Source organism: Nerophis ophidion, linkage group LG02 (assembly GCF_033978795.1).
Source record: "Nerophis ophidion isolate RoL-2023_Sa linkage group LG02, RoL_Noph_v1.0, whole genome shotgun sequence".
In the NCBI taxonomy this organism is placed as follows: domain Eukaryota; kingdom Metazoa; phylum Chordata; class Actinopteri; order Syngnathiformes; family Syngnathidae; genus Nerophis; species Nerophis ophidion.
Genome location: NC_084612.1, coordinates 68,920,370 through 68,942,225, shown reverse-complemented (window position 1 = coordinate 68,942,225; position 21,856 = coordinate 68,920,370). Strand labels below are relative to the sequence as shown.

The 21,856-nt window shown below is 40.5% G+C and overlaps 1 protein-coding gene and 1 long non-coding RNA gene across 2 annotated transcripts in view; one reads left to right on the top strand and one right to left on the bottom strand.

The window, feature by feature from the left end:
* The window catches only part of LOC133544296 (cadherin-22-like), a 589,788-nt gene that overhangs the window by 153,696 nt on the left and 414,236 nt on the right, over nt 1–21,856 (bottom strand). Inside the window, exon 6 of the mRNA XM_061889489.1 lies at nt 11,384–11,503. Within this exon, the coding sequence (XP_061745473.1) occupies nt 11,384–11,503 (120 nt within the window). The remainder of the gene's footprint in view (nt 1–11,383; nt 11,504–21,856) is intronic.
* On the top strand, nt 10,857–15,738 carry LOC133544304 (uncharacterized). Its single transcript, XR_009804624.1, has 3 exons — nt 10,857–11,002; nt 11,402–11,553; nt 13,339–15,738. It is a non-coding gene; the product is annotated as an uncharacterized LOC133544304 (long non-coding RNA).

Here is a 21,856-nt window from a genome sequence, read left to right as displayed (position 1 = left end):
CGACACGACAGGAACCACAATACAGACATGACAATAATCCAGCCAAGACTGGATGGGAAGACAGGTCTAAATAGGAGTGGGCTGATTGACACCAGGTGTGGCCAGGACACAGCACTCAGGGAGAAAGACAGGAAACAGACAATATAAGAGCGCTGACAGGAACTAAAGACAGGAAATACTACACACACAGAGAAAAAACTAAAACACAAACAAACTGTCAGGGGAAAGCCTGACAGTAAGTCTGACAGGAACTTAACAGAAAAAAAACAACAAAAAAAAAAGAAGAAAAACGCCAACCCTATATTCAATACTAAGACCAGGTTAATATTTGATAATTCATGAGGGAAAACATTTTGAAATAAAGCTACACTAATTCAAAGTTGTTGAAAAACCCGACACTGTTTGCAACACTCAGCATCAAAGGTTGGAAATGGGGGTTAAATCGCCAAAAAAGGATTCCCGGCCGTGGCCACAGCTGCTGCTCACTGCTCCCCTCACCTCCAAAAGGGTGAAAAAGGGGATGGGTCAAATTAATATTATATATATATATATATATGTGTATATATATATATATATATATATATATATATATATATAATATTATATATATATATATATATATATATATATATATATATATAAATATATATATATGTATGTATATATATTCATATATATATATATATATATATATATATATATATATATATATATATATATACATATATATATATATATATATATATACATATATATATATATATATATATATACATATATATATACATATATATACATATAATAATTAAACAATAGAATATAAACTATAAAATGGTGTGTGTCAAAAATCCAAGAGTGTGTATGGGGAAAAAAACTATGTGTAGAACTTAACTGAAGTGTGTGTTACCAAGTGTTGAACGAAAGACGAGGAAGTCCATGGGTAGAGAGAGATCTGTGTCAAAACGGGAGGTCAATATCCAAGAGGCAGTCCCGGAAGCAGGCGGAGAAACGAGGTCTTGTCGAGACGAGGAACAAAGTCGGAGATATGCCAAAAGAAGACTTCACTCCGGCGAGCGATGGCAGTTTGTCCAGGCTTAAGAAGGCAGCTCCTTCATTACGTGCAGGTGTGCTGATTGCCGGTGAATGATTACAGCTGGTGGATGCTGCAGGGTGAAGACGCGCGCGGCACGTCCCTGGATGTGCGCGCCCGTGGACGTGTCCCGAGGTGCGCTCACTGGACGGATGAGCGGCGTTGGCAGGGGTCTGAGCCGTACCACAGTCAGCATCAAGGGTGGGAATTGGGGGTTAAATCACCCAAAAAATTATTTCGGGGCGCGGCCACCGCTGCTGCTCACTGCTCCCCTCACCTCCAAGGGTGTGTACAAGGGGATGGGTCAAATGCAGAGAGTAATTCCACCACACCTAGTGTGTGTGTGAGACAATAATTGGTATTTTAACTTTAACTTTAATACATTGCCTCATTGTACGTCATTCTGTAGTTATCTGATTCTTTTAGATAACTTAAGACTGATTTTACTTTTTGAATAATCAGACTAATGTAGTGCATAACACAATAACTTACTGTCACATTGTGTATAGCAGGGGTAGGGAACCTATGGTTCGAGAGCCAGATGTGGCTCTTTTGATGACTACATCCGTCTCTCAGGTAAATCTGAGCTGACATTGCTTAACACGATAAGTAATGAATAATCCCACTTGTAATCACAGTGTTAAAAAATAATGTTCAAAATATAAAACATTCTCGTGCATTTTTAATCCATCCATCCGTTTTCTACCGCACCTGTTCAAGAAGTTGCGTTGATGGCAAGAAATTATTAATTATTGGTTCGTGTGGGGCTTGCCCTCTTGGGGGTTCTTCAGACCCCCCAAGCACCAACATGAGAGCCTGTTTCAGGGTTACGATATTGTTTTATTTTTCAATAAGTCTCTCAGTTGCTTTCCGGCAATTGTATTTTTCTCTTTCGTTCTCGCTTGTGCTCTAGCTCCAGCTCCAACCCCGTCTCTCCTCCTGGTTGTTGCTTATAACAGAGTGACAGGTGATTAGATAACAAGGCCCAGATGGGCCGTCTACGCACCTGTCGCTGATTTCGAGGCCGGTCCTGGCAACACCCCGCTTATTCGCTGCAGGCCTGCAGGCCACGCCCCCTTCCACAGTTAGCTTCAGACTAACAAAGTTATTACAAAGAATAAGAGATTTATTATATTCTAGAAATGTTGGTTTTACTTAAAAATTCACCCGTTTTTTTGTGTTCAGTGTTAAAAAAATATTTGACGGCTCTTACGGAAATACATTTTAAAATATTTGGCTTCTTGGCTCTCTCAGCCAAAAAGGTTCCCGACCCCTGGTAGCATCTTCATCCTGTATCGCTATTATTTCGTCACATAATTTGAAGGAATCATCAAATATGTCTGCCAGATCCATTGTTGCAGTTTGTTGGAATACAACTAAAGAAGGCTTCGGCCCGCATACATTTCCAAATGATGGGAATATGATGAAAGTACGGATCTCTCCAGTCCAACTGCCTCGGACATAAATTGGACGAAGCAAGCGAGGGCGGTGTAATTTGTTGCCATCATTATAATGATTCTGACTACAAACAAGAAAGGTTTTGGTCCGAGCTGAAAAAAATGAAAAGACTACAGCCAAATGCGATCATGGAAAATCCGAAGCAACCTTGAGCGGAGAGAGACTGAATCAGAACGGGTGAAAAAAGGGCAGACTCGACGCTCAAAACCTAGAGAAAAAGAAGTCAAGGCGCCAGTATTCTCATAATGTCCTCTTCTGCTGATGTTTTACTTAGGATTCTTGCGGATACGCTGAAAGAACACGACGGTAGGAAACTGCACGGTCAGGATTGGGCTCAAGCGTCCTTGACCTCAGCTTCAGGGTCCAAACAATGTGGTTGAAGTCTAACTGGTGGCTTCTTCAGCTTCTTCGTCTGAAGACTCGGAGCTTGAATTTGAATTGGAATAGCTTTATTTTATTAGGACAATGCATATTGACCAACATATGCCGGAATTAAAGTTCAAACTAAAGCACCACTGATAGTCTCACACACACACTAGGAGTGGTAATTTTACCCTCTGCATTTCACCCATCCTTTTGTTCCACCCCCTGAGAGGTGAGGAAATCATTTTGGTGATTTAACCACCGATTCCAACCCTTCACTGCAAAAAGTCAGTGTTCAAAAACAAGAAAAAATAAAAAATAGGGGCATTTTATTTGAATTAAGCAAAATGATCTACCTATTGTCATGTCTGGTGATCATGTTTTGTTTAGTCATGTTCTGTTTTGCTTCAGACTCCATTGTTTCCTGTTTTGGCACTTCCTTGTTTGTTTTGTTACCATGACTACCCATTAGTTTTCACCTGTCCTCATGTCACGCACCTGTCTCACGTTTTGCACTCGCACACCTGTCACTAATCATGTCTATTATTTAAAGCCAAAGTTTACAGAAACGTGTCAGAACGTGGACTTTGGGGTTTGTTTTTCCTGAGTGCAAAGGAAAGTTGGAGCGGGCAAGGCGTGAAGGAAATTACATCTTTTATTTAAAGGCGTACTGAAATGAGATTTTCTTATTTAAACGGGGATAGAAGGTCCATTCTATGTGTCATACTTGATCATTTCGCGATATCGCCATATTTTTGCTGAAAGGATTTAGTAGAGAACATCGACGATAAAGTTCTCAAATTTTGGCCGCTAATAAAAAAGATTTGCCGTTACCGGAAGTAGCAGACGATGTGCGCGTGATGTCACGGGTTGTAGAGCTCCTCACATCCTCACATTGTTTACAATCATGGCCACCAGCAGCTAGAGCTATTCGGACCGAGACAGCGACAATTTCCCCATTAATTTCAGCGAGGATGAAAGATTTGTGGATAATAATGGTAATAATATATTTGTATACAGTATATATACAGTATCCAAAAATATCTGACAGTTGTCCAAATCTAAAATATTACACTTGCAAAGAATATTACAATAATAATAGTGAAGAGACATTCTGTCTAAAATGTGTAATATCTTCTCAAAGAGAGATTTAATGGGTCTTATAGTCTTAAAGAAAACAAAACGCATTTCTACAAACTAGTATACAATTAAATAACACATATCTGTTTTTTCATATACTTTTATTATATATATTTTTTCATATCATTTTCTTTTGAAGTATACATGGACCAGGGTGACAAAACATGAAATAAAGTCATCAAATTAATTGGTTTTAATGCCTCTATCCACCCTGTCTATTAGAGATGCGCGGTTTGCGGTCTCATCCGCGGAGTCCGCGGATAAACCGCGGGTCGGGCGGGTGACGGTTGAACCATCCCGAAATATTAGATATACTTGGTTCTTTGCCATTCAAAGAGCCATTCAAGACCCGTGTCCTTGAGCGAAGAAGACAATAGGAGACGCTATTATTCTCCTGAATGACTGCCGGTAGTCACCCAGATAATAAGTATTAGGGCGTTCTTTGAAGCCATTGGCTTTGTCGCCTACTACAACATGTACGATCTGTTCGTCGATTCCAGCATCATGTTGTGTGTGGCTTCCGCGGCAAAACGCACACGACTGCAAAGCCTACTGGGTGACACAGAGTACACTAATGGTTGTGATATAAACTCTGTGAAGCCACACCGATTAAGAACGACAAACACATTTCGGGAGAACATCCTCACAGTAACACAACTATAAACGCAACACAACAAATACCCACAATCCTTTGTATTCATGACACATCCTGACTATTTTATACACCCCTAGCAGCAAACCCCCCCCCCCCCCCGCCCCCCCTCCCCCTCGTGCGTCGGTAAGGTGGGCGGGGTTGGGGGCGCGGGGGTGTAAAATATATCCAGGAAGTGTCACAAATACAAATGATTATGGGTATTTGTTGTGTTGCGTTTATGTTGTGTTACTGTGAGGATGTTCTCCCGAAATGTGTTTGTCAATCTTGTTGGGTGTGGCTTCACAGCGTGGCGCATATTAGTAAGTGTTAAAGTTGTTTATATCACAACCATCAGTGTACTCCGTATCTCAGTTCAATCTTGAACGTATAATTGTGGAAGATGCACACAACATGTTGCCGGGCCAACAATCGGTTCGTACTTGTTGTTGAAGGTGTCTAAGGCAATGGCTTCACAGCACGCCCATATTCTTGTAATCAGAATGAACGTTATAGGATAGTCGCGGGAACGTTAGCGGCTCCAATTGTCATCATTACTCCATTCACAGAACTATTTAAACCTGTTTCACAGAGTAGATGGATAGATAGATAGATAGATAGATAGTACTTTATTGATTCCTCCAGGAGGAATCAATAAAGTACTATGTATTTATCTATCTACTCTGTGAAACAGGTTTAAATAGTTCTGTGAATGGAGTAATGATGACAATTGGAGCCGCTAACGTTCCCGCGACTATCCTATAGGGAACCTTTTTGGCTGAGAGAGCCAAGAAGCCAAATATTTTAAAATGTATTTCCGTAAGAGCCGTCAAATATTTTTTTAACACTGAACACAAAAAAACGGGTGAATTTTTAAGTAAAACCAACATTTCTAGAATATAATAAATCTCTTATTCTTTGTAATAACTTTGTTAGTCTGAAGCTAACTGTGGAAGGGGGCGTGGCCTGCAGGATAAATACATAGTACTTTATTGATTCCTCCTGGAGGAATCAATAAAGTACTATCTATCTATCTATCTATCTATCCATCTACTCTGTGAAACAGGTTTAAATAGTTCTGTGAGTGGTAAAAGCGGACTACCGCTTATGTATTTCAAATATTTTTTTAACACTGAACACAAAAAAACGGGTGAATTTTTAAGTAAAACCAACATTTCTAGAATATAATAAATCTCTTATTCTTTGTAATAACTTTGTTAGTCTGAAGCTAACTGTGGAAGGGGGCGTGGCCTGCAGGATAAATACATAGTACTTTATTGATTCCTCCTGGAGGAATCAATAAAGTACTATCTATCTATCTATCTATCTATCTATCTATCCATCTACTCTGTGAAACAGGTTTAAATAGTTCTGTGAGTGGTAAAAACGGACTACCGCTTATGTATTTCAGCGGGCGGTTGGCGGGAAGGTACGGTTCTGATAAAATGTTGGTTCGGTTGGACGGCGGGTGGATGACGACTTTGCTGATGCGGATGCGGATGATATATTTGCCTATCCTCGCATCTCTACTGTCTATGCTTGAGTACTATAGGTGTTCCAAACACCCGTAAATACCGGACTATAAGCCAATATTTTTATTCCACACTCTATACCCTGCGGCTTATAAGACAGAGCGGCTAATGAATGGATTTTTCTTCACTGATGGCCTTGATAAATAAAAAATACAAACACTGTCGACACAGTTTATTTAGTCACATTTTCAGTAGACCCATAATAAACTCATAAAAGAACCAAACTTCATGAATATTTTTTTGTGACCAACAAGTATGTGCTCCAATCACTCTATCACAAAAAAATAAGAGTTGCGGAAATTACTGGAAATTCAAGACATTGTTTTTCACAAGTGTATGAAAACTGTTGACAACGACTGTATATACCGATTACTCAAAAACAAATTGATATTGTTTTGCGCATTGACAGCCAGGTTCATTTTCAGGAGCAAAAAATACATGAAGAGTGAAGTGAAGTGAAGTGAATTATATTTATATAGCGCTTTTCTCGAGTGACTCAAAGCGTTTTACATAGTGAAACCCAATATCTAAGTTACATTTAAACCAGTGTGGGTGGCACTGGGAGCAGGTGGGTAAAGTGTCTTGCCCAAGGACACAACGGCAGTAACTAGGATGGCACAAGCGGGAATCGAACTTGCAACCCTCAAGTTGCTGGCACGGCCACTCTACCAACCGAGCTATGCCGCCCCTTGTTGCATCCAATTTACCGTATTTTTCGGACTATAAGTCACAGTTTTTTTTCATAGTTGTACTCCGGAGCGACTTATGTGTGTAATTATTAACACATTACCGTAAAATATCAAATAATATTATTTATCTCATTCGCGGAAGAGACGAAGAAAATGTCAGCAATCGTCACACACACGTAAACCAATAAGAATTCGGCGGGGGAGGGTCATGGCCAAAGTGCATTGTGGGTAATTAAATACTAAATGCTAACTGCTATATGCTACTGCAGTAGCTATTAAAATGGATCATTTCAACGTTGGCGGTAACTTATAAAAACTGAGAAGGGCTGAACAAAAATGGCATCAAAAAGGTAATCATGTACTGCAGTTACAAGCTGGACGTAGTGAAATATGCAGCAGAAAACGAGAAGAGGAAGCGGCACATACCTTTGGAGTTGGTGGAGTTGTTTAGAAGCGACATCGAGGAAGAAGATTTTATGGGATTTTTCTATTAGGAGTGACATATTGTTTGGTAAACGTATAGCATGTTCTATATGTTATATTTCTTTTTGAATGACTCTTACCATAATATGTTAGGTTAACATACCAGGCACCTTCTCAGTTGGTTATTTATGCCTCATATAACGTACACTTATTCAGCCTGTTGTTCACTATTCTTTATTTATTTTAAATTGCCTTTCAAATATCTATTCTTGGTGTTGGGTTTTATCAAAAAAATGTCCGCCAAAAATGCGACTTCAGTGCGACATATATATATGTTTTTTTCCTTCTTTATTATGCATTTTCGGCCGGTGCGACGTATACTACGGAGCGACTTATAATCAGAGGTGGGTAGAGTAGCCAGAAACTGTTAATTTAGAGATGTATTACTCAAGTAAAAGTGAGGAGTAGTCACCCTAATATTTACTTGAGTAAAAGTAAAAAGTATGTTGTGAAAGAACTACTCAAATACTGAGTAACTGATGAGTAACCTGTTCGTTTAATGATGACGGCAACAAGTAATGCACAAAAACATAAAAAATAGCAATGAACGAATTCAGAGCCAGGAATATCTCTTAGGCAACTAAAACAATTATATATATTAAATAATATATATTTGGTTTTACACTGTATTGAAAAAAAAAAGAAAATTAATTTGACCTTTGCGACCTCATTATACTATTGGCTAAGTTTTATATTCATAAATGTAAGTTTTTCAATACCCAACCTTTTTTTTTATTGCCTTTAAAAAAGATTTAACACTCTACATTAAAACACTCGGTTTAGCTCGGTTGGTGGGAGTGGCCGTGCCAGCAATTTGAGGGGTTGCAGGTTCGATTCCCGCTTCCGCCATCCTAGTCACTGTCGTTGTGTCCTTGGGCAAGGCATTTCACCCACCTGCTCCCAGTGCCACCCACACTGGTTTGAATGTAACTTAGATATTGGGTTTCACTATGTAAAGCGCTTTGAGTCACTAGAGAAAAAGCGCTATATAAATATAATTCACTTCACTTCACTTCACCTCTAACAATCAAAAAGCTGTGAAAATGATGATGCTATGTTCCAAATTTAAGTTATTTACTGTGATTAAGTGAGCATATTGCTTTTCGCTTTGTTTATTTAATATATATATATATATATATATATATATATATATATAGAAATATATATATATATATATATCAGTAGAAGCATTTAAGTCTCACCTTAAAACTCATTTGTATACTCTAGCCTTTAAATAGACTCCATTTTTAGACCAGTTGATCTGCCGTTTCTTTTCTTTTTCTCCTATGTCCCACTCTCCCTTGTGGAGGGGGTCCGGTCCGATCCGGTGGCCATGTACTGCTCGCCTGTGTATCGGCTGGGGACATCTCTGCGCTGCTGATCCGCCTCCGCTTGGGATGGTTTCCTGCTGGCTCCGCTGTGAACGGGAATCTCGCTGCTGTGTTGGATCTGCTTTCGACTGGACTCTTGCGACAGTGTTGGATCCATTATGGATTTAACTTTCACAGTATCATGTTAGACCCGCTCGACATCCATTGCTTTCGTCCTCTCCAAGGTTCTCATAGTCATCATTGTCACCGACGTCCCACTGGGTGTGAGTTTTCCTTGCCCTTATGTGGGCCTACCGAGGATGTCGTAGTGGTTTGTGTTGTGGTTTGTGCAGCCCTTTGAGACACTAGTGATTTAGGGCTATATAATTTACAACCCCCTGGCGCTGTTTTGTGCTTTTTTTATACTGTTTTCTACTGTTTTTGTACTTTCTTTGATTATTATTTTCAACTGTTTGTAAATGTTGAAATTTATAAATAAAAGTTTATAAGAAAAATTTGCAGTTAATCATGTGACCGCCTGGCTCTGTGTGATTGGTGAAACGGAGTCAAACGTCACCAGGGACTGCATTTGATTGGTGAAACGGAGTCAAACGTTACCAGTGACTGCATTTGATTAATGAAATGGAGTCAAAAGTCACCAGTGGCTGCATTTGATTGGCGAAACGGAGTCAAACGTCACCAGTGACTGCATTTGATTGGTAAAACGGAGTCAAACGTCACCATTTGATTGGTGAAACGGAGTCAAACGTCACAAGTGACTACATTTGATTGGTAAAACGGAGTCAAACGTCACCTAGGACTACATTTGATTGGTGAAACGGAGTCAAACGTCACCAGGGACTGCATTTGATTGGTGAAACGGAGTCAAACGTCACCAGTGACTGCATTTTATTGGTGAAACGGAGTCAAACGTCACCAGTGACTACATTTGATTGGTGAAATATAGTCAAACGTCAGCAGTGACTGCATTTGATTGGTGAAAAGGAGTCAAACGTCACCACTGACTGCATTTGATTGGTGAAACGGAGTCAAACGTCACCAGTGACTGCATTTGATTGGTGAAACGGAGTCAAACGTCACCAGGGACTGCATTTGATTGGTGAAACGGAGTCAAACCTCACCAGTGACTGCATTTGATTGGTGAAACGGAGTCAAACGTCACCAGGGACTGCATTTGATTGGTGAAACGGAGTCAAACGTCACCAGGGACTGCATTTGATTGGTGAAACGGAGTCAAACGTCACCAGTGACTGCAGTTGATTGGTGAAACGGAGTCAAACGTCACCTGGTGAAACGGAGTCAAACGTCACCAGTGACTGCATTTGATAGGTGAAACGGAGTCAAACGTTACCAGTGACTGCATTTGATTAATGAAATGGAGTCAAAAGTCACCAGTGACTGCATTTGATTGGCGAAACGGAGTCAAACGTCACCATTTGATTGGTGAAACGGAGTCAAACGTCACAAGTGACTGTATTTGATTGGGTGAAACGGAGTCAAACGTCACCAGTGACTGAATTTGATTGGTGAAACGGAAACAAACCTCACCAGTGACTGCATTTGATTGGTGAAACGGAGTCAAACGTCACCAGTGACTGCATTTGATTGGTGAAACGGAGTCAAACGTCACCAGTGACTGCATTTGATTGGTGAAACGCAGGCATGTGATAGATCCTACTTTGAAGGTCTGTCTGACAAATCAAACAAACAAAGCGTGCATTAACAGATCGATAAAAATCAGTAGGGAGTAGCGAGCTGAATGTAGATCAATGGAGCGGAGTAAAAGTAGCGTTTCTTCTCTATAAATATATTCAAGTAAAAATAAAGTATGTTGCATTAAAACTACTCTCAGAAGTACAATTAATTCCAAAAGTTACTCAAGTAGATTTAACGGAGTAAATGTAGCGCGTTACTACCCACCTCTGCTTATAATCCGGTAATAGGATACTGTTGTTTCAGTGTTGTTTCTAACTCTATATTAACAGTTTAACATAGAAGCATGCTTTTTTTTTTTTTTAGAAAAACACGTAGAACAACACGGCGGTAATCTGCTGTCCTGTTTGCTGTCAGTGTGACTCATGAAGACATAAACAAGGCGGTTTGCGCACATGTTCATGCTTGTCCTCCCTTCACTCCTGCCTACTTGGCTTCACCGTGCTGCCAATGAAATGCAGAACTGGTCGGGTGTCGAGGACTGAGGTTCTGATGCTAGAAGCTAGAAGGAACCATGCAGTTCGGCAGCGTGGTCCCATCAAAGCAGAGCCATTCATCATCCGAGGGCTCAGGTAGGCCAAAGCAAAACGATGGAGACGGGAAAGAGAATCATTAAAACTTTAGTGCTTTTCCCTAAGGAAGGACGGCTGCACTCTCTGGCAACCACCAACCAACTTTGGCTCTTAGATTTAGGTTGCATTTTTGTGCTCCCATGATGCTTTGCTCTCACCTTTTTAAAAGCCTCAGGTCATGCAATCGACTATGTCAGCTTGTTTGCTCAAATGAATAAAAGTCATTGGTTGGAACTTGATAGGATCGCTTGTTTTGGTCGATTGCTTTTATGTTTTTTTTTTTTTTGCTACAAACGGATATTGGTTGAGGGAATTGTGGTCACAAAGATTGGAATTGGTTGAGGTAAAGCTTGTAAACGGGAGTATCAGGTTTCGACTTACCAGTGTGTCTGCCCACAGTGAAGAACTTCTCTTCCTCCGGGACGCTGTAGACCACTCTGGCACTGCTGCCGTAAGACGGGTCGTCAGCGTCGGACGCAGTGATCTTCAGAACGGACGTTCCTGTTGATGACATGTTAGGATAATCAGTTTCAACTGAAAAAATGGACAAGGTTGTGAAATAATAATAATAATTATAGATTTTATATGTAAAAGTGTTATACATTGAACAAACAACCTCAAAGTGCTACAGTGCATTTAAAAAAACTACAACGCTAGAACCACACGTAGCTGCCCCCAGCGAGTAAAGTAAATAGTACAATAAAATAAAAATTAGAACAGCCTAATTGCTAGAATTAGCAAACATATTACTAACAAAAGGCTTTCACAGTCTGTGGTGCCCTCAGGTGGTCAGGGAGAAGAAAAACCCGGCCTCTCATAGTTTGGAGCATTGTCCTCGGAGGTTGGAGGAGGTTAGCCTGTGTGGAGGAATTTGGGGTGAGCAGTATTTTGAGGTAGAGGGGGGGCATTTCCATGGAGGCACTGGTGAGTTAGTTGGGAGACTTTGTATTCAATCCTGAGTGGAACAGGAAGCCAGTGAAGGGATTTGATAATCGGTGTGATGTGGTCGTGTTTCTGCACTCTCCTCAGGATCCTGTTAGCACTATTTTGTATGTACTGCAGCTTCTGGATGTTCTTGTTTAGGGGACAAAAAAGTAGGCTTCGCTACATGTCTTGAATTAAGTTCGAAGCTCTACAGATGTGGGAGCTGTACATTTTCTTTATTCTTTACAAAACATGTTAGCTTAGCATGATCTTTCTGTAAACTGTGACTGTTAAGTTAGCCCTGAAGCTCATTCCTGCCTAGTTTCTCTTGTTATATTCTTATTTTACTGTTATATCTTCATTCACATTGTTGCTTTTTATGTTGTTTCTTATTGTAATATTTTTTCCATTTATAGCCCTATTATTTACTTTCTACTTTGAGATGGCGACTTGTCCAGGGTGTACCCTGTCTTCCGCCCGATTGTAGCTGAGATAGGCGCCAGCGCCTCCCGCGACCCTGAAAGGGAATAAGCGGTAGAAAATGGATGGATGGATGGAATTCGATCCCAATTCTGTACATCCATCTATCTATCTATCTATCTATCTATCTATCTATCTATCTATCTATCTATCTATCTATCTATCTATCTATCTATCTATCTATCTATCTATCTATCTATCTATCTATCTATCTATCTATCTATCTATCTATCAATCTATCCATCCATCCATCCATCCATCCATCCATCCATCCATCCATCCATCCATCCATCCATCCATCCATCCATCCATCCATCCATCCATCCATCCATCTATCACATAGCTATGCTAGTGTTGATGTAAAATTATTTTGTGATGGGTAATCGGAGTTACAATAGACTTTAAAGGCGAAAATTGAAAAACCTTTGCTTGAAAATCACTGAAACAACCTTGGATGCATTGGACATTAGGCGTTCCAATTAGGTGAGGGCGCCAAATTTGGTACTTTTATAGGCACCGACCAAATTCCGTCCGTACTACCAGGTACAAACCCCGTAAAATCAAACAGTGCCGTATATCGATTCAATCAATTTTTAATTTTAATATTCAATTTTACCATGAATTGATTAACGTGGAGCCCGACTTAAACAAGAAAAACTTGTTTAGTAGTCGATTGTACGGAATATAAACTTTACTGTGCAATTTACTAATAAAAGTTTCGATCAATCGAAATCGTTGGTCATGACTTCACCACCGTTTGCAGACTAAAATCCAGCTCAAATACTTGTCACTACTCCGAGGTGATCATTTTCAAACTGCCTTCATAGTAGGTCACGTTGCAATGTTCCACGCCAACAAAGTAAGTACGCCTGATAGAAAATATTTTAACGTTTCTTTTCTTTTTCTTCTATGTCCCACTCTCCCTTGTGGAGGGGGTCCGGTCCGATCCGGTGGCCATGTACTGCTTGCCTGTGTATCGGCTGGGGACAGGACATCTCTGCGCTGCTGATCCGCCTCCGCTTGGGATGGTTTCCTGCTGGCTCCGCTGTGAACGGGACTCTCGCTGTTGTGTTGAATCCGCTTTGGACTGGACTTTCGCGACTGTGTTGGATCCATTGTGGATTGAACTTTCACAGTATCATGTTAGACCCGCTCGACATCCATTGCTTTCCTCCTCTCCAAGGTTCTCATAGTCATCATTGTCACCGACGTCCCACTGGGTCATTATTGTCACCGATGTCCCACTGGGTGTGAGTTTTCCTTGCCCTTATGTGGGCATAACGAGGATGTCGTGGTGGTTTGTGCAGCCCTTTGAGACACTAGTGATTTAGGGCTATATAAGTAAACATTGATTGATTGATTGAACGTTAAGTAAGGCTTCACCTTTCCAAAATTCATTAGCTTGATACTTATCTGGTTTGACTTTTCCATGTACCCGCTACTAATGAGTGTTGGCGATTTTAAAAGGCGATTTCATTACTTACAAATGTAGTAATAAAAACTACAGGTACTATTTCCTTGTTAGGCGACACTTTGCCATACATCTTGGAATTGCATGCAAAGTCTACTACATAACTCTTGCAAAGATTGAGGTGGCGAATTGTCCAGGATAAACCCCGCCTTCCACCCGATTTTAGCTGAAAAAATGGATGGATGGAGACTCAGAACTATAAGAGGAAAACAAGATACAACAACTGGACAGCACAGTTATCATAATTAGCTCATATACACAGTTGTGATCAAAAGTTTACATACACTTGTAAAGAACATAATGTCATGGCTGTCTTGAGTTTCCAATAATTTCTACAACTCTTATTTTTTTGTGATAAGAGTGATCGGAGCACATACTTGTTGGTCACAAAAATCATTCATGAAGTTTGGTTCTTTTAGGATTTTATTATGGGTCCGCTGAAAATGTGACCAAATCTGCTGGGTTAAAAGTATACATACAGCAATGTTAATATTTGGTTACATGCCTTTTGGCAAGTTTCACTGTAATTGAGCACTTTTTAGTAGCCATCCACAAGCCACCTTTTCTCTTCCAAACATATTGCTAGGTATGCTCAATTTTTGTTTTATTCGACATCACATGGTCAAAGATAAGACCTTCTGGAGGAAATTTCTGTGGTCAGCTGAAACTAAAATTGAGCTGTTTTGTTACAATACTCAGCAATATGTTTGGAGGAGAAAAGGTGTGGCTTTTAATCCCAGGAACACCATGCCTACCGTCAAACATGGTGGTGCTAGCATTATGTTTTGCTGGCAAAAAAACTGGTGCTTTGCAGAGAGTAAATGGCACAATGAAAAAGGAGGGTTACCTCCAAATTCTTCAGGACAACCGAAAATCCTCAGCCCGGAGGTTGGGTCTTGGGCGCAGTTGGTTGTTCCAACAGACAAACACACATCAAAAGGAATGGCTAAATCAGGCTAGAATTAAGGTTTTAAAATGGCCTTCCCAAAGTCCTGACTTAAACATGTGGACAATGCTGAAGAAACAAGTCCATGTCAGAAAACAAAACACATTTAGTTGAACTGCACCAATTTTGTCCAGAGGAGATGTAAAAAAAAAACTCCACCAGAAGCTTGTGGATGGCTACCAAAAGCGCCTTATTGCAGTGAAACTTGCCAATGGACATGTAAGCAAATATAAACATTGCTGTATGTATACTTTTGACCCAGCAGATTTGCTCACATTTTCAGTTTCATAATACAAACCCCGTTTCCATATGAGTTGGGGAAATTGTAATAGATGTAAATATAAACAAAATACAATGATTTGCAAATCATTTTCAACCCATATTCAATTGAATGCACTACAAAGACAAGATATTTGATGTTAAAACTCATAAATGTAATTTTTTTTGGGCAAATAATGATTATCTTAGAATTTCATGGTTGCAACACATGCCAAAGTAGTTGGGAAAGGGCATGTTCACCACTGTGTTACATCACCTTTTCTTTTAACAACACTCAATAAACGTTTTGAAACTGAGGAAATTAATTGTTGAAGCTTTAAAGGAGGAATTCTTTCCCATTCTTGTTTTATGTAGAGCTTCAGTCGTTCAACAGTCCGGGGTCTCCGTTGTCGTATTTTACGTTTCATAATGCGCCACACATTTTCGATGGGAGACAGGTCTGGACTGCAGGCGGGCCGGGAAAGTACCCGCACTCTTTTTTTTTTACGAAGCCACGCTCTTGTAACATGTGCTGAATGTGGCTTGGCATTGTCTTGCTGAAATAAGCAGGGGCGTCCATGAAAAAGAAGGCGCTTAGATGGCAGCATAAACCTGTATGTTAATTCATAAAAGAACAAAAGTTCATGAAGGTTTTTTTTTGTGACAAACAAGTATGTGCTCCAATCACTTTATCACAAAAAAATAAGAGTTGTAGAAATGATTGGAAACTCAAGACAGCCATGATATTATGTTTTTTACAAGTGTATGTCAACTTTTGACTGTAAGTTCGAAGCTCTGCCAGCTACACATGCGGGATCTGTACATAACTCTAGATTTTGGATAAATCACTACTCTGGTACTCTGACATTTGAGAGTTTTTGTCTTACCATTAAGGCACTTCGTAGGTTAGACCAATCTTAATCTTAAAGGCCTACTGAAACCCACTACTACCGACCACGCAGTCTGATAGTTTATATATCAATGATGAAATATTAACATTGCAACACATGCCAATACGGCCTTTTTAGTTTACTAAATTGCAATATTAAATTCCGCGCAAAGTGTCCTGTTGAAAACGTCGTGGTATGATGACGTGTGCGCGTGACGATCCCAGTTATAAGTCGTCTGCTTTAATCGCATAATTACACAGTATTCTGGACATCTGTGTTCCTGAATCTTTTGCAATATGTTCAATTAATAATGGAGACGTCAAAGAAGAAAGATGTAGGTGGGAAGCGGCGTATTGCGGCTCCCTTTAGCAACACAAACACAGCCGGAGTTTCCTTGTTTACATTCCCGAAGGTGAAGCTTTACTATGGAACAGAGCGGTCATGTCAACCGGCAGGTTTCGGTGAGGAAATTGTGTTAATAAGTCGGCTCTTACCGTAGACATGAGCGGAGCTTGCGTCGTTCCTCGTGCACCTGTCAAAGAGGCAGCTGCGGATTCTCTTGCCTCCTCCGACCGGCCGCCCCCGACCGTGAATTAAATGGTAAATGGGTTGTACTTGTATAGCGCTTTTCTACCCCTTTTTAAGAAGCCCAAAGCGCTTTGACAGTATTTCCACATTCGCCCATTCACACACACATTCACACACTGACGGCAGGAGCTGCCATGCAAGGCGCTCACCAGGACCCCATCAGGAGCAAGGGTGAAGTGTCTCGCCCAAGGACACAACGGACGTGACTAGGATGGTAGAAGGTGGGGATTGAACCAGTATCCCTCAGATTACTGGCACAGCCACTCTACCAACTTCACCACGCCAGGATGCTTTCACCGTGGAGGAGGGGGGAAAAAAAGCTCAGCCCGATAATTGTAGAGAAACTTGGCTTCTCTCAGAGTCACTGGCGGTCACCACACCCCTCCGACTTCCAGGTGCGACCATATATTCTCACTAAAACACTATTAACACAATAAGCAGATAAGGGATTTTCCAGAATTTTCATAGTAAATGTGTCTAATGACATCTTAATCGTTCCAACTGCACTGTCTTTCTTAAAATGTTTTATTATTTTTTTTCTAGTCCTTCACTCTCACTATCCTCATCCACAAATCTTTCATCCTCGCTCAAATTAATGGGGAAATCGTCGCTTTCTCGGTCCGAATCGCTCTTGCTGCTGGTGGCCATGATTGTAAACAATCTTCAGATGTGAGGAGCTCTACAACCCGTGACGTCACGCGCACATCGTCTGCTACTTCCGGTACAGGCAAGGCTTTTTTTATTAGCAACCAAAAGTTGTGAACTTTATCGTCGATGTTCTCTACTAAATCCTTTCAGCAAAAATATGGCAATATCGCGAAATGATCAAGTATGACACAGAATGGACCTGCTATATTAGTTTAAATAAGGAAATCTAATTTCAGTAGGGCTTTAAGTCAGTTTTATCGGGATAACCGTACGAAGATTATCGAGGTCACTCCACGTTAACGTGACGTTCGAGGCCAGGCGGCATGTTTTCATCTCCATGCAAAAGACATTTTCTGGCGATGATGATTACTAAAAAGATTCCCTCAGCGCGCCGACGCTCCAAGTTGTTTTTGGCTCTCATCAGAGCAGACGGGATGAAAGGGAACATAAAGTCAATATTATCTTCAAAGAACTACTATTGCAAACAATTACAGCTGATTACTGGCACTCAGACGAGGAGAAATGGCTCAGGAAAATAATAATTGTAGTGGTATTACTTAAAAAATATAAAACACACCTTTTAAAGGCACGCTATGTTGTTTAATCACACATTTTAGTCCAGGCGAGAAATCTCGAGGCTGTGCGACGGAGGCAGAGAAACAAGATTTTGTTGTCATAAATAAAGCGGAGAAAAAAAACATAGGGTTTTTTCAAGGACAAGGAGCCGGTCTCCGGTCTCTATCAGGGTGGTCAATGCTACGACTAATTACTGACAGCTGGTGTTGTCCACCTAAAGGTCACCGCTGTGTCCATCCTTTCAGAGCCCTGTCACGCCGCAGCTCAGCCACATAATGGCCGTATGCTAATGGTGCTAATTAGCGTCAAGTGTCAGCGCGCCGTTCACTTCCCGTCAACCACCGGTGCACCCAAGGGGGACTGGATGGTGCTGAGGACGGGGTGGAAAGATCGAGATCGGCTGTCGCCATTGCATTGTTTTTTTACTTTAGTGTACCGTCGTGTTCTTAAAGACCTACTGAAACCCACTACTACCGACCACGCAGTCTGATAGTTTATATATCAATGATGAAATATTAACATTGCAACACATGCCAATACGGCCTTTTTAGTTTACCAAATTGCAGTTTTAAAATTTGCGCCAAAATATCCTGCTGAAAACGTCGCGGTGTGATGTCACGGATTGTAACGGACATTTTGATCCAGCACCGATCCCAGATATAAGTCATCTGCTTTAATCGCATAACTCCACAATATTCTGGACATCTGTGTTGCTGAATCTTTTGCAATTTGTTCAATTATTACTGGAGACGTCAAAGAAGAAAGACGTAGGTGGGAAGCGGTGTATTGCGGCTGCCTTAAGCAACACAAACACAGTGGCGTTTCCTTGTTTTCAAATAAAATCAAATCAAAAACTGAAAAAAATACTAAAAAATCTTTATGTAAGCGTATTAATAACATAATAAAGGCCTACTGAAAACCACTAAAATCGACCACGCAGTCTGATAGTTTATATATCAATGATGAAATATTAACATCGCAGCGCATGCCAATACGGCCTTTTTAGTTTACTAAATTGCAATTTTAAATTTCGCGCGAATTATCCTGCTGAAAACGTCGCGGTGTGATGACGCGTGCGCGTGATGTCACGGATTTTAACGGATATTTTGATCCAGCACCGATCCCAGATATAAGTCATCTGCTTTAATCACATAATTACACAGTATTCTGGACATCTGTGTTGCTGAATCTTTTGCAATTTGTTCAATTATTACTGGAGACGTCAAAGAAGAAAGACGTAGGTGGGAAGCGGTGTATTGCGGCTGCCTTAAGCAACACAAACACAGTGGCGTTTCCTTCTTTTCAAATAAAATCAAATCAAAAATACAAAAAATTATAAAAAATCTTTATGTAAACGTATTAATAAACATATTAAAGGCCTACTGAAACCCACTACTACCGACCACGCAGTCTGATAGTTTATATAGCAATGATGAAATATTAACATTGCAACATATGCCAATAGGGCCTTTTTAGTTGACTAAATTGCAATTTTCAATTTCGCACGAATTATCCTGCTGAAAACGTCGCGGTGTGATGACGCGTGCGCGTGATGTCACGGATTGTAACGGACATTTTGATCCAGCACCAATCCCAGATACAAGTCATCTGCTTTAATCGCATAATTACACAGTATTCTGGACATCTGTGTTGCTGAATCTTTTGCAATTTGTTCAATTATTACTGTAGACGTCAAAGAAGAAAGACGTAGGTGGGAAGCGGTGTATTGCGGCTGCCTTAAGCAACACAAACACAGCGGCGTTTCCTTGTTTTCAAATAAAATCAAATCAAAAACTGAAAAAAATACAAAAAAATCTTTATGTAAGCGTATTAATAACATATTAAAGGCCTACTGAAAACCACTAAAATCGACCACGCAGTCTGATAGTTTATATATCAATGATGAAATATTAACATTGCAACGCATGCCAATACGGCCTTTTTAGTTTATTAAATTGCAATTTTCAATTTCGCGCGAATTATCCTGCTGAAAACGTCGCGGTGTGATGACGCGTGCGCGTGATGTCACGGATTTTAACGGATATTTTGATCCAGCACCGATCCCAGATATAAGTCATCTGCTTTAATCACATAATTACACAGTATTCTGGACATCTGTGTTGCTGAATCTTTTGTAATTTGTTCAATTATTACTGGAGACGTCAAAGAAGAAAGACGTAGGTGGGAAGCGGTGTATTGCGGCTGCCTTAAGCAACACAAACACAGCGGCGTTTCCTTCTTTTCAAATAAAATCAAATCAAAAATACAAAAAATTATAACAAATCTTTATGTAAACGTATTAATAAACATATTAAAGGCCTACTGAAACCCACTACTACCGACCACGCAGTCTGATAGTTTATATATCAATGATGAAATATTAACATTGCAACACATGCCAATATGGCCTTTTTAGTTTACTAAATTGCAATTTTAAATTTCGCCGAAGTATCCTGCGGAAACGTCGCGGTATGCTGACGCTTGCGTGTGACGTCACTGTTTTCATCGCATAATTCAACAGTATTCTGGACGTCTCTGTTGCTGAATCTTTTGTCATTTGTTCAATGAATAATGGAGACGTCAAAGAAGAAAGCTGTAGGTGGGAAGCCGTGTATTGCGGCCGCCTTTAGCAACACAAACACAGGCGGTGTTTCCTTGTTTACATTCCCGAAGGTGAAGCTTTACTATGGAACCGAGCGTTCAAGCGAACACGGTTGGATTGGACCACGCATACAAAGCACGGTGTATTATGCAGCGATCATTTCGAAAGATTGTGTTTCGAAGAGGGTCTCATGCATTTTCATCCATCCTTCCGGTTTCTACCGCACCTGTTCAAGAAGTCGCATTAATGGTAAGAAGTATTTTATTTATTGTTGGTTAGCCTGAGAATAACAATGTTATTAAAAAGAATAAGAGACTTAAAAATATTGGTCTTTCTTAAAAATGCACGCATACAGTTGTATTCAGTTTAAAAAAAAAATATTTAAAATTATATGGCTCTCACGGAAATACTTTAAAAAATATTTGGCTTGTATGGCTCTCTCAGCCAAAAAGGTTCCCGACCCCTGCAATAAGCAGATAAGGGATTTTCCGGAATTATCCTAGTAAATTTGTCTAATAACATCTGAATCGCTACCACTGTATAGCCATTTTTTTCATTTTTTTTTTTTAATAATCCTTCACCCTCACTTTCCTCATCCACGAATCTTTCATCCTCGCTCAAAATGAATGGGGAAATTGTCGCTTTCTCGGTCCGAATCGCTCTCGCTGCTGGTGGCCATGATTGTAAACAATGTTCAGATGTGAGGAGCTCCACAACCCGTGACGTCACGCACACAATGTCTGCTACTTCCGGTACAGGCAAGGCTTTTTTTATTAGCGTCCAAAAGTTGCAAACTTTATCGTCGATGTTCTCTACTAAATCCTTTGAGCAAAAATATGGCAATATGGCGAAATGATCAAGTATGACACATAGAATGGACCTGCTATCCCCGTTTAAATAAGAAAATCTCACTTCAGTAGGCCTTTAATGTACCAGTAGGATGGAAAAACCCGGTAAGGTTTATTCAGGTGTACTGGAGAGGATTCAGGAGGAACAGTGTGGTTTTTGTCCTGGTCGTGGAACTGTGGACCTACTTTTTGGAGGGTCCTTGAGGAGTCTACATGTGCTTTGTGGACTTGGAGAAGTTATCCGACCATGTAGGTAGTGTCTTAATTTGGGGGTCCGCTCCCTGTATGATCAGTGTCAGAGCTTGGTCCGCATTGCCGGCAGTAAGTCGGACCCGTTTCCAGTGAGGGTTGGACTCCGCCAAGGCTGCCCTTAGTCTCTGATTCTGTTCATAACTTTTATGGACAGAATTTCTAGGTGCTGTCAGGGCGTTGAAGGGATCCGGTTTGGTGGCTGCAGGATTAGGTCTTTGCTATTTGGAGATGTTGTGGTCCTGTTGGCTTCATCTGGTCAAGATCTTCAGCTCCCACTGGGTCGGTTCGCAGCCGAGTGTGAAGCGTGGTTTCAAAACAAACGACCGAACAAAATGCATGATTTCAGTCATAAATAAGCCACAGGGTAAATA